The sequence below is a fragment of the Mastigoproctus giganteus genome, chromosome 3 (genome assembly GCF_048544385.1).
Source record: "Mastigoproctus giganteus isolate SK-2022 chromosome 3, ASM4854438v1, whole genome shotgun sequence".
Lineage (NCBI taxonomy): Eukaryota > Metazoa > Arthropoda > Arachnida > Uropygi > Thelyphonidae > Mastigoproctus > Mastigoproctus giganteus.
The window spans coordinates 248770467-248783180 of record NC_143577.1 but is presented as its reverse complement, the minus strand read 5'-3'; the positions used below and the strand labels follow the sequence as shown (position 1 = coordinate 248783180).

Here is a 12714-nt window from a genome sequence, read left to right as displayed (position 1 = left end):
CACTGGGAAAACACAATTCAGAGTAGGAGTGTGTTATAAGTGTAATATTCTAATAAGTATACCAAACAGCTATACAGAGAAATAGAGTGGGCCAGCAAATCAGAATTTATCATAATGGAGGATTTTAACTTTCCAGAAGGTTCCATGGAATTTGTGGGTTGGTCACTCACACAGAGGAAAGAATTTTCTGGATTTATTGGATGACTGTTTTCTGCACCAGCATGTTAGAGAGGCAACAAGAGGAAGTAATACTCTTGATCTGGTTATCAGCATCAGCAGTGATTCTTCATGCATTAAGAATCTGCAGGTAAAAGACCCACTGGGTCACAGTGATCACAGCATACTAATGTGGATTTTAATTAAAGACATAACTAGCTGTTATGTCTTGTTACTTTAAAAGTTACTTGAAAGCTGTTACTTTCATAAGGTAATCTGCAGGTAAAAGACCCACTGGGTCACAGTGATCACAGCATACTAATGTGGATTTTAATTAAAGACATAACTACTGTCAATGGTAGAGGAAAAGGCTGTTACTTTCATAAGGGTGGCTACAGTGGTCTCAGACAGTTGGACCAACTCATGATGGTACCAACAGCAAATTCTAAATGGGAAGTAATCAAAGATGCTGTTATGCTTTTCATACAAACAGAGAAATGCTGTTCAGGGCTTAGACCTAAACGGATGTCAGATAAACTAGCGAGACACATAGCAGAGAAGAAAAGTGCATGGGATGCATATAAATTATCAGGTGGTACAGAAGCCTATGGTAGATATAAATTAATGTGTAATAAAGTCACAAAGGAGGTTAGGCAAGCTAAGGCAGATTATGAGAAGTCTCTGGCAAAGAATGGAAAGAAAAACAGCAGACGTCTATGCTTATATTAACAGTAGAAGGACAAGATTGAATCATATTGAGCCACTTGATGACTATGGATTGACTGATGATGACCCTCTTCAGGTTGCAAACAAATTGAATAGGTATTTTGTATCTACATTCACACATGAGGAATTCTTTAGGGAAGTGAATGCCAGAACTTTATCAAACTCTAACAAGGAGCTAAATGACTTTGTGAATACTGAAAGGAAAGTGGAGGGAAAATTGTTGGAAATGAACATAAAGAAGACACTTGGGGATGGAGGTCCCTATGTACTAGAGATGTGCAAATGTATCCCCAAGTCATCAAGGGGGATGAAAAGGCGAAGTGAGTAATTATAGACCTGTTAGCTTAACATCTGTTCCAGGTAAAATAATGGAATGACTGGTTAAAGATTAAAGACTGGTTAATGCAGGACCATCTTAACAGGCATGCAATTATACTGCAATCAGAGCATGGATTTTTAAGGGACAGACTTGTCTAACCAATCTGATTGGTTACTATGAAGCAGTGACCAAGGAACTGGATGCAAAAAAATAATTTTGACATCATATACTTGGATTTCAGAAAGACTTTTGATACTGGTGCACATAAAAGACTGCTGTTTAAATTGGAGCAATGTGACATTAAATGCAAGTTACTGCTATGGATAAATTGGATGGTTAAGTGGAAGATGACAGAGGGCAGTTATCAATGGGCACTGCATTTCATGAACTAATGTTATTAGTGGAGTTCCCCAGGGTTCATTGTTGTTTTCAATATTTATTAATGATATTGATCAAGGTATATCAGGCTTAATGTCTGAGTTTGCAGATGTTACAATGGTTGGCAGGGTGGTAAATGACAATCATTAAGGTCAGCTACTGCAACAAGATCTAGGAAAATTGGATCAGTGGGCTGAGGGCAGTTGAAGTTTAACAATGACAAATGCAAGGTACTGCATATGGGTAACAGTAACCCTAGGGTAACTTATCAACTGTGATACTACACTTAGGGTAGCAGAAAATGAAAAATATCTCGGGGGGGGGGGGATTGTGCAGTCAGATGTGAAATTCTCTGAGCAGTGCAGATACATTTCCAGGACAGCTCACAGGGGTTCTGATATACAGAAACTTTATTAGCAGGGATAAATAAAGCAGTGATTATCTCTTTGTATAAGGCCATGGTTATTCCACACCTTGAGTACTGTAGGCATCGCTTTAGGAAGGATATAAATCTGTTGGAACGGTGCAGAGAAGGGCAACCAGATAGGTGAAGGGAACAAAAAGGTGCTCTTACCTAGAAAGGCTTCAGTTCTGCAAATTGCAGCATCTTGAGACTTGGGCACCTTTGGGGAGATCTGATTGAGGTGTTTAAAGCCTTGAATGGATTGAGTAAGCTGAATGTTAATGGCAATCTTCTACTTGCTCAGACTACACACATGAGGGGGCATAAATTAAGTTAAGGAAGATGGTTGCAGGAAAAATGTGGGGAAGTTTGCCTTCAGACAGTGGGTTTTTGACTGTTGGAACAGGCTTCTTTTTGTTGTTGTTGTTGTGGAAATGGATGGGTTGAATAAATTCAAGGAAGAACTAGACAAATTCTTGGAGAGTATGGATGCGTGAACTGTGTAGATTTTCTGTTTTTTTTTTTTTTTGGCTGATGCTATATAAACTTACTTTCTTGCATCATTTGCCATTACTACTACTGCTATAACTCAGTTAAGAAATTTAAAATTGTATAAGAAAATAAATGAACTTAATTCAATATTATTATTTAAAATTTTTATATTTTTCCAAATATAATTTTGTGCATTTTAGTATGCCTACTTTTAGAGAAAGAGAAACGAGAACATGCTTCATTAAAACGAACTTGGCAGATGGCTAATGATCAGTTCCTAGAAGCGCAGCGACTCCAATTTATGGATATGAGGCGAATGCAAAGTGTTTTGACAGCAGAACAACAACGGCAGATTGCTGAAATACAGCGCAGGGATGCAGAAAAATTAGAACAAGAAAGGAGGTTAGCCCATGTAGATAAATCAGAAGAAGGTGAGTACTTTATGAAGGCTGAAGATTTTTTTGTGTGCTGAAATTACACCCACAGGGATTGCAGTGGTATTCTAATAATTTTTTTATTTGTTTCTGTCACTATTTATGTTCCAGAATTCTATAAATCTTTTGCCAAAGTATAACCCAAAAGTTAAAAACATTAAAGTTAGTGCTCATTTTAAACACTGTTTAGTAAGTTTAAGTAAATGCTGGAAATGACTTTGTTAGTTCTAGCTGAGATTTATTTTCATGTATTTTAACTTTTATAATGTGCAGAAGTAGTGTATGTATATTCCTTAATAATTAAGATGGGCTGAACCAGAAATTATGGTTTTGCAGATCACAGATTTCATCTGAACATAATTGCCAACCCGTGTATGCATATATACAAAAATCATATGCACGCATATTTTAGCAAGCTTAATATTAACATTCACCCTATTTTGTAAGTACCAATGAATTTTTTTATATGCTACGCTATTACTAATTAAGGGAGACATTTTGCAAGAAGTTCGAGTGTCATGACTGGTCTTGCAATTAATATAGATTAGATTAAGTTGTTAAGAATATCTATTAAGTAAAGCTTTGGTGTGCAAATTGCATGCATCTAATTAGCATCCAACAAGCATGTAAATTGTTTTTTCTTTTTTTTTTTTCTATATATCCTGTTGAATCATGTATTTATTTTTAAACAAACAAATAAATAGGTTCAATGTGATATCAAAAAAATTGATTTTGATTTTTTTCGGTAAGATAGATTCTTGATTATAATCGGGGCAAATGAACTGCATTTCATATTAACTAGGTCTCTGTGGCTTGCAAAGGCCTAATAGTCTAAGTTGAATAGCAAGATTTCATAACGTTACTCTAGACAAAACCCTTTGAATTTCTCAGAAACCTCAATGATCCCTTGCTTTCTGCCTGCTACTAGCTCACTTTGGAAATATTTCAGTAAACCTTCACTTTTACTATTTTGTGATTAATTATAATATTCTTCTCAAAGGTGTTTTTTTGTTTTTGTTTTTTTTTAACTTGCATCTATGTGCATCCATTATGTTAAAATAGAAAAGAGTTGTTCTGTCTGTTGAATGAAAACTTCATCTCATCAGTAAACATGAGAAATATACTAATGAGGCTCTGCTTGACTGACTACATAAAACAATAAGATGCTGCTATTGCTTACTTGATATTTTGAAGTTTATGTAGTACCATTCACAGCACGGCAAACCAAAGGAAAAAATAAAACTTCATTGTTTTCCTTCTTCAAAAGATATGTATTTAACTCAGTTACATCTTTGTCACATTTATGAATTCTTTCATTTTATGGAGTATCCAGTAAAATTTATTTCCCTGCCACTCTGGATAATTAGGGAATCTGCTGTATTTAATTATTTATTTATTTTTTTAATGTTTTTTTGATAATGTATATAAAAAAAAAAATCACTTTGTGTTTTTAGCTATCCCAAACATGGATGGTTGTTTCAGCCTGTAGTATTTTTAGTGTTAGTATTAATTATTGGAAAATGATGCAAGCTTATACAGCATCAGTTAAAAAAAAAAAAAAAAAAAAAAACCCACAAACTGGCATCTGACACTCTCTATCCCTTCGAATAATTTGTCTAATCTTTTCATAAATTTATTCAAACTACTTCCAAACTTCCCCACTCCTTCTACAACAACAGATCGAAGTTTGTTCCAACAATCAATTACTCTCTGGTTGCAAATTTTTGCATATAATTGCCTAAGTCTACCCTGAAACTATCTTTTTCAATTTAAATTTATGTCCCCTTATGTGTCTTGTCCAAGAGAGAAAGAGGATACCATCAGCATATAGTTTACTCTATCCATTTAAAGCCTTAACACTTCAGTCAGGTTCTTTGCAGGTGCCTAGTTTCCAGGTGATGCAATTTGCAGAACTGAAGTCTTTCTTGGTGAGGAGTACTCTTTTGTATATTACCCTTTGTGACTGATCTTGCACCCATTCCACGAGATCCATTTCCTTCCTAAAATGAGGCTTCCAGACCTATATGCTTTATGCAATTGAATAAACTACTTTAGTACTGGATGGGTTAGGAGTCAGGAAGGTAAATGAAATCTATTGGCACTTAGTTTGAATTTTCTAGAACTTTTAATTTTTAGGAAATACATCTGAAATGGATGATTATTACTGGGAATATAGTGCAAATGAAAGAAGCATTAGTAAAGATAGTTCATTGAGCTCAGAGTTCATCTATGAATGGGTGACATCTGGTTGCTGCATATGTTCAAGCTGGTTTAGAAGAAAGTGGTAGAATTATAAATGCAGGTTGGAATAACATTTTCTATAGAAAAGCACATAACAGAAATTTAACCTCTGTGCGATGATGAGTAGAGTAAGTTTGTGAGAGGTAGATTATCGATTAACTCTCTCTCGCTCGCTCGCTCGCTCGCGCACGCACGCACACACACACACACACACACACACACACACAAAATCAGGCCAATCAGTTTAGAGAGAGAAGCCTTGGAGACATTTTCATCTACATCCTACTGTTCTTTGATAATATAAAGAAACCTGGTTTTTTTTGGAGGAAATTATAATTGTTTGACCTCAGACTAAATGTTATGGTTATTCAAAATTAAAAAACCATTCTAGAAATTGTTTATTACAAAAAGTGAACATAGGCAAGACATATTTTACTTCAAGGGAAGATAACAATGATATGATATGCAAGTTGTAGAAGGAGTGAAATTAACTAAGCTACTTGTCATACAGTGCTGGAATGTAGTTCTGATGCATTCCAGCTCAAGCCGGATTTGTTTTAAAAAGGCTTCCATTTTGTTGATTTCTAAAAGTTGGCAGGTATAAATATTCCTCCTGATGCTGAAAGATAAGATAAATAAATTATCTTATCTTTCAGCATCAGGAGGAATTCTTATACACTTCTTCAGTAGAGGACGTAGTTAGCTGATCTCAGGCAGATGGGCTCTCCCCTCCCCACTTATTCCAGTTTTTTAATCCCATATATCATAAAATCTGCCTGTGATTACACACTTATATAGACATAATGCATGATAAACTATATGCACGTGTGTATGATATAAATTCATGTACCAAAAAACCTCTATCCAGCAACTGTTAAAAGCTTAAGAGCTTTCCAGTTTGTTCAAACAGGCAATGAACACAAACAGGCTGGACTTCCATTAGCAATCATAAATTTTTCTGACTCTGGAAGCTTCCAGATGTGAAATTGCACATTGGTTCTGAAAATCTGTACATCTGTGATTAGTAAGTCACTGTAAACTGGATACGATGGTCAAAACTTCTGAATAAATTGAAATGTTTCAGTCATCAACTTGAAAAGATCATGATATGCAAGAACAGAAAGATTGCTCCATTAGCTATCACTTTCCTTGATGACAGGTTAATTGAAGGAATTCAATTAACCTGTCATCAAGGAAAGTGTCATCAGTGTCATCAAGGAATGTGATAGCTAATGGACCACCAAGAAATTGTTCAAGTGAATTTGGACAGCTTGTGACTGTTTAACATTAACAACAATTGTTTTTTTCTTTTACCCACTGTCTAATGCTAGAGACTTAAAGATGAACACAATATGGAATTAAAAAAAAAAAAAAAAAAAAGAAAGAAAGAAAGAAAGAAAAGTTTAGTTCAACTCAAATATTACAACTGTTGATGAGTATGAAAAAGCATATTGGTTAACTCTTTAGCTGATAAAGCTGAGAAATGAGAAAAAAAAAAAAATGATAGAAGAGGTATGCAGACAGCAAAGTCAAAGTACTTTATATTGTTAATTTTAAAATGAAATCGGGTGGATGACCTTTAAAAATTTTCATTAGGGTTACCACCATCTTTATTAAGAGATGGCAGAGAAAGATAATGTACAGTAATGTGTCAAAGATTGTAACCATTATATTTGACCATTACAAATACAGCCACTCTCTGGCTTACATAATACTCAACTTAGAGAAATTCGTATGCAAATATGAATTTCTGTATGCAAGTACGAATTTCTGTAACAGGATGCAAAATACGTGGAAACATATTTTGCATCCTGTAGGAATAAATGGAGGTATCGTGAAAATATAATGTGAACCCAATAACACAGTCTGTTTTTTTTTGGTAATTCATTCCAGGACCTTGGAAGTTGAAATTTTTTCTATATAACTAAGCTATTTACCTTTCTAAAAGGTCATTTTTTTTATGGAAATTGCACTACTTTTCTTAGAATCAATTTTGAATGCCTATGTGATATTTTTCTAAAACACATTTCTGGAGGTCACTACCATAAAACAATAAAAACAATTTAAACATTCCGGCACAACAGCAGTAGCTGGACACACAATGCATCAGAGTTCAGGAACAAATTGAGATGTTAACATAATCACTTCCGCTGAAAATGCACAAACTGTGATAAAGCAAAAAAGTAGTAACAATAAATGAAGCACGGATTACAATAAGTGATGTGTTTCTATGCATAAAAGTAATAACATTACACAAATGATAATATTATCTGTGATCACAATAAGTGGTGTGCACTGTAGTAAGGGAAATGTTTTGTACATTGGCAACAAGCATTCAATGTGAAATTTCCCTAAAACTAGAACAGTTAAATGATTGCAAAATTTGTAGGCTATGGCCAAAAAACAAATTATGTTAACCTGATTTCTAAATACAACCACTCCCCGGCTTACGTTTTTTTTTTTTTTTTTTATATGTAAATCCCAAACACGAGAGGTATTAGAACCTATAGTACTTAGTACCGTGCTTGGGTAGGAGGTTGAGAAGATGAAAGAAGATATTTGTTGATATTGGACTCGAACTTCTGTAGACTGTAATTTTCAGGGTATACGTACGAAGAAAGTTTGTTCCAGAAAATGGCAGTTGAATGAATAAACGAGGAAGATGAAAAGTTGGTTCTGTGAGTTTGAAGTTGGACAGTAAATGGATGTTGGCTAGTGGCTGCACGTGTTCAGACTGTTTTGTAAGAGAGAGCAGGAATTATAGAAGCCAATTCAGAAGAACAGTACCCATGGAAATATCTGTAGAAGAGGCATGCAGCAGAAACAGTACGTCTATGAGACAGCGAGTGGGGAGACTCTTTTAGAGATGAATCATTAATTAACCTAACTGCCCTCTTCTGAATGGAATCAAGAAGCCTGAGAGAGGTTTTGGGGGCACCACCCCAGATGTGGGAACAATATTCCACGGTAGGGCAGATTTGTGATTTGTACAGAGTGAACAGCTGTTTGGAAGAAAAGTAACACCGAGAGAGCGAAAGAGAAAACCAAGTTTTTTAGATGCAGAAGAAGCAATATTTGTAATGTGCTTGTGCCAGGAGAGATTAGAAGTCAGGGTAATCCCCAAAAGAGGTATATCATTATGGCTAGAAATTGGAGTGTCACCAAAGATAAGCATAGGAGCAGAAGAATCCTTTTTGCAAGATATAAGACAAGACTGAGTTTTAAAAGGATTGAAATCAACTAAGTTGTCTTTGCCCACTGGAGAATTACCTGAAGATCCACATTTAAGGAATTGGTAGCAGATTTTCGAGAAGTTGAAGCTGATTGAGCAGGGCATTCCACTTTCCATTTTCTCAAAATGGAAAGTGGAATGCAATGTGCTATTATTGGCAAAACCATGGATAGGATTTCCAGTCAATGGAAGAAGGTCATTAATATACAAGAGGAAAAGGGTGGGGAAAGAATTGAACCTTGGGGGACACCGAAGCTGTTTGTGCAGGGCAAGGTTTCTCAAACTGGAAGGTGGAATGTAATGTGCTATCATCAGCAAAACTATGGATAGGATTTGCAGTCAGTGGAAGAATTTCATTAATATACAAGAGGAAAAGAGTAGGAGAAAGAACTGAACCTTAGGGAGCACCAGCATTAGTGGAGAAGTTAGAAGACAGAGAGTCATCTACCATCACCCGCATTGAGCGGTCAGAGAGAAAACTGGATACCCTATTGCAAAAAACAGTTGGCAAACCATAAGATGGAAGTTTATTCAGAAGACCTTTATGCCAAACATGATCAAAAGCCTTTGAAATGTCAAGAGCAACTGCTTCATTCAAATGTTTCCATTGAATTTGTCCAAAGATGAGTGACATAAACCAGAATATCACCAGTGGATCAACATTGACGGAATCCATACCTCATAGATTACCACTGTCTTCTCCAACTCAATCACCCTTTTATCCATTGTAGCAACTTGCCATTAATACCATACTGGTCCAATTTGTACAGTAGTCTTCCTTGCGCAACCATATCAAATGCTTTCCTGAACTCAGAGATGGCCCGAGAGGGGAGCAAACGGCACGAGCGCACAAGGCCCCGCGCCACTGACTGATTTTGCAAAATAAAAATGGTTTCTTTCTTTTTTTTTTTTTTTCTTTTAATACTGTCTCAAAATCTAGCAACATTGCCATAAATTGGCCATATTTTTAATATACATAAGAAATAAAATGTCAATAATCATGTTATTAACATTATCTGAAAGCCCGCCAAGAATTCTCCAAAGAACACAGAAAAATATATTTTCTTTCAAATATATTTAAAATATCTTTCCTTACAAGTCGCTCAGACATACGATTATATGTTGCCAGCGTTTGCATAGTTATCGTACTCTAAAGGCTGTATATACTACTGACTAGGTTTTCTCGGCCCTTTTTTTGCTTTCTACCTTCGAGAGATCGAGTGAATTCGAAATTATTCAAAAAGTCAACTTAAATTTTCTTCTGAGAAAATTTTAAGTTAATAATACTGGTTTGACCAAAAAATAGTAAATAAACACAATTTTCGATACCTTTTCTCAATTTGGATTTCTATAGTAAATGAGTAAAGAATTTCTTGTCTTATTTTATTATATATGTCTAAAGGTTCTGAAAAGTGATCGAGACCATTGTATTTATTTTGGTCAATCTAAATGGGAAGAATTTGAAACTTGGAAACACTGTTGACAAAGAACACGAAAAAATAATTAAAAACAAAACAGCGTTTAAAATGTGTTTGTGAACGAATAGTGGCTGCAATTTTATATTTATCAGAGCATAATTTGGCGTTCAGGGGCTGTAGCGATGCTTTATATAAACCGCACAATGGTAATTTCTTAGGTCTCATAGAATTACTTGCAAGATTTGACCCAATCATGAAACAACATTTGGATCTGTGCATAGAATCAGCATCGCGTTCCTATTTATCTCGTAGAATACAAGATGAACTGATTTCTGCTTTGGCTAAAAAAGTTAGAAAGGAAATAATAAATACAGTTAAGAAAGCTAAGTATTTCACAATTTTATTAGATTGCACTCTAGACATAAGCCATCAAGAACAGTTATCTGTTATTTTAAGATATGTTAATGTAGATAACTCTGAAAGTGATGTGAGTATACAAGAACGATTTATTTGTTTTGAAACAGTAAAAGACTCGACAGGAAAAGAGTTATCAGCCAAAATTGAAAGCATATTAGAAAAGGAGGAATATTTAGGGAACTGTCGAGGACAGGGGTATGATAACGGAGCTCATATGAGAGGTTTATATAAAGGCGTGCAAGCGCTTATCCTGCAAAAGAATTCCAAAGCATAGTATATGCCCTGTGGAAGTCATAATTTGAATTTAGTTCTTGGAAACATTTCAAAATCATCTTCTCTTGCAAATTCATTTTTGGGACTTTACAAAGCATATATAATATTTTTGCAAGTTCTGGGATATATTAAAAGAGCATGTCAAACATCTTACTCCAAAACCACTGTCAGAAACGAGGTGGGAATGTCTCCTCAAAAGTGTGAAATCTGTGAGATACCAAGTACCACAATTTTCTCTAGCTTTGAAATACCTTTATGAACATACCAGTGACGTGAAAATGAAATCCGAAATCCAATCAATCGAAAATAAACTTACTTCATTTGAATTTTTATTAAGTTTGGTAATTTGGTATGACATACTGAATGAAGTAAATATTGTGAGCAAGATATTTCAAAATTCAAATATAGATATCGGTACTGCAAATTCACATTTAAAAGGCCTTTTAAATTTTTTTGAACAGTATCGTGAATCGGGATTCAAATCTTTAATAACTGCAAAGGAAATAGCTGAAGAATTACAAGTGACATCTGAATTTAAGAATCAAAGAACCGGACGAAAAACAGCAATTTTGTTATGAAGGAACCGATCAGCCTATTTCATCAGGCGAAGAATATTTCAGAATTCAATATTTTCTAGTCATAATCAATAGTGCGATTATTTCTTTTAAGAAAAGATTCGAAATTTATCACGAACATGAGACACCATATGTTTTTTTATATAATTTGGATAATATTCAAAAACTGACTGAAAACGATCTTCTTAAATGTTGCAAAGACTTAAATGCGACCTTTCAAGACGATATTGATTGCATTGATTTATTTAATGAAATAAAAATTTGTCCAGAAAATTCTCAGTGTCTTCAAATATATACCGATGGCTCGAAAACAAGTACGACAGTGGGCGCAGCGGCAGTTTCTTCTATCTTTTCTGCTTCTGTGTCCCTTCCAAAGGAATGCAGTGTCTATTCTGCTGAACTGTGGGCGATTAAAATAGCTCTGGATCACGTGATTGATCTGTCCAGGAAGTGAATTATGATATTCTCTGAGTGCAATAAAATCATTGAAAAATCCATCCAAACCAATCCACCCCATCTTGAAGCAAATTAGATCACAGATTATTGCGTTACAAGCTGTAAACCAATCAGTCAGTTTCTGTTGGATACCAGGTCATGTAGGCATCAAAGGAAATGAATACGCAGTTCAAGCCGCTAAACATCCAATCATTGCAAGATCTCCTAACTACCAAGTGCCATATACAGACTACAAGTCAGTCATAAAAAAACGTGTGGTTGCAAATCTGGCAGGCTCAGTGCGGCAATAAACTGCTTCAACTTAAACAGGAACCTAAATTGTGGCCATCAAGCATGCGATCAAATAGGCAAGAGGAGGTGATCCTGGCTAGAACGCGTATTGGGCATACTTATCTAACCCATATCTATCTACTCAAGGGGGAAGATCTGCCTATTTGTACATTTTGTCAGACTACATTTACGGTGGGCATATTCTAATAAATTGCAATCATTATAATAATTATCTAAACAAAATTTTCAAATCGCTTTCACATCTGCAAGAACAAAATCATTACCCCATCTGATTGGAGACAATGCAAATCTAGCTGAGTTCTTTTATTTCTTAAAGCAGACGGGATTATTTTACAGATTTTAACTGGTAATTGCACTCCCGAGTAGAATCAGGCACAATATGGCCTTAGCAGCCCTTGTGCCATTAAACAACATATCAACCAACCAACCAACCAAAATTTGTTGTCGAGTTTTGCCTTCCAGGATCACAATATTACAAATATTACAATATTTACTGAAAAATAATTTATTTGAATTGTATCCAAATTTTGTTACTGTTCTGAAAATTATTAACCTTACCAATTACCGTCGCATCTGCAGAAAGATCTTTCTCAAGATTGAAAATAATAAAAAATTACTTGAGATCTAGCATTAGTCAAGAACAATTTACCTCCTTAGCCATTTTATCTATCGAATCCGAAATAGCCAAAAAACTAAATTATGATGATATTATCAACGAATTTGCTATAAAACATGTAAGAAAATGAAACAAAAATCACATATTGTGACCTTATTCGATTAAGTTGCGTACCAAATTGTATTTTATATGTATATGAAGCAATTATTTTTCTTATTTGATTTATTAAAGTTTTTTTGTGATTGAAATGTTAATTTTATTAAAATTAATTTAATTATTTATCATTT

General features: G+C 34.7%; 1 protein-coding gene across 6 annotated transcripts in view; it reads left to right on the top strand.

Annotated features, from left to right (window-relative positions):
* Positions 1 to 12714, top strand: part of LOC150089016 (rab GTPase-binding effector protein 1-like) — a 367033-nt gene that overhangs the window by 187150 nt on the left and 167169 nt on the right. For 5 of the 6 annotated variants that reach the window (XM_090369775.1, XM_090369776.1, XM_090369774.1 and 2 more), the window contains one exon: positions 2675 to 2905. In XM_090369775.1, the coding sequence (XP_090225901.1) occupies positions 2675 to 2905 (231 nt within the window). The remainder of the gene's footprint in view (positions 1 to 2674; positions 2906 to 12714) is intronic. The other variant, XM_090369773.1, reaches the window with a different exon arrangement.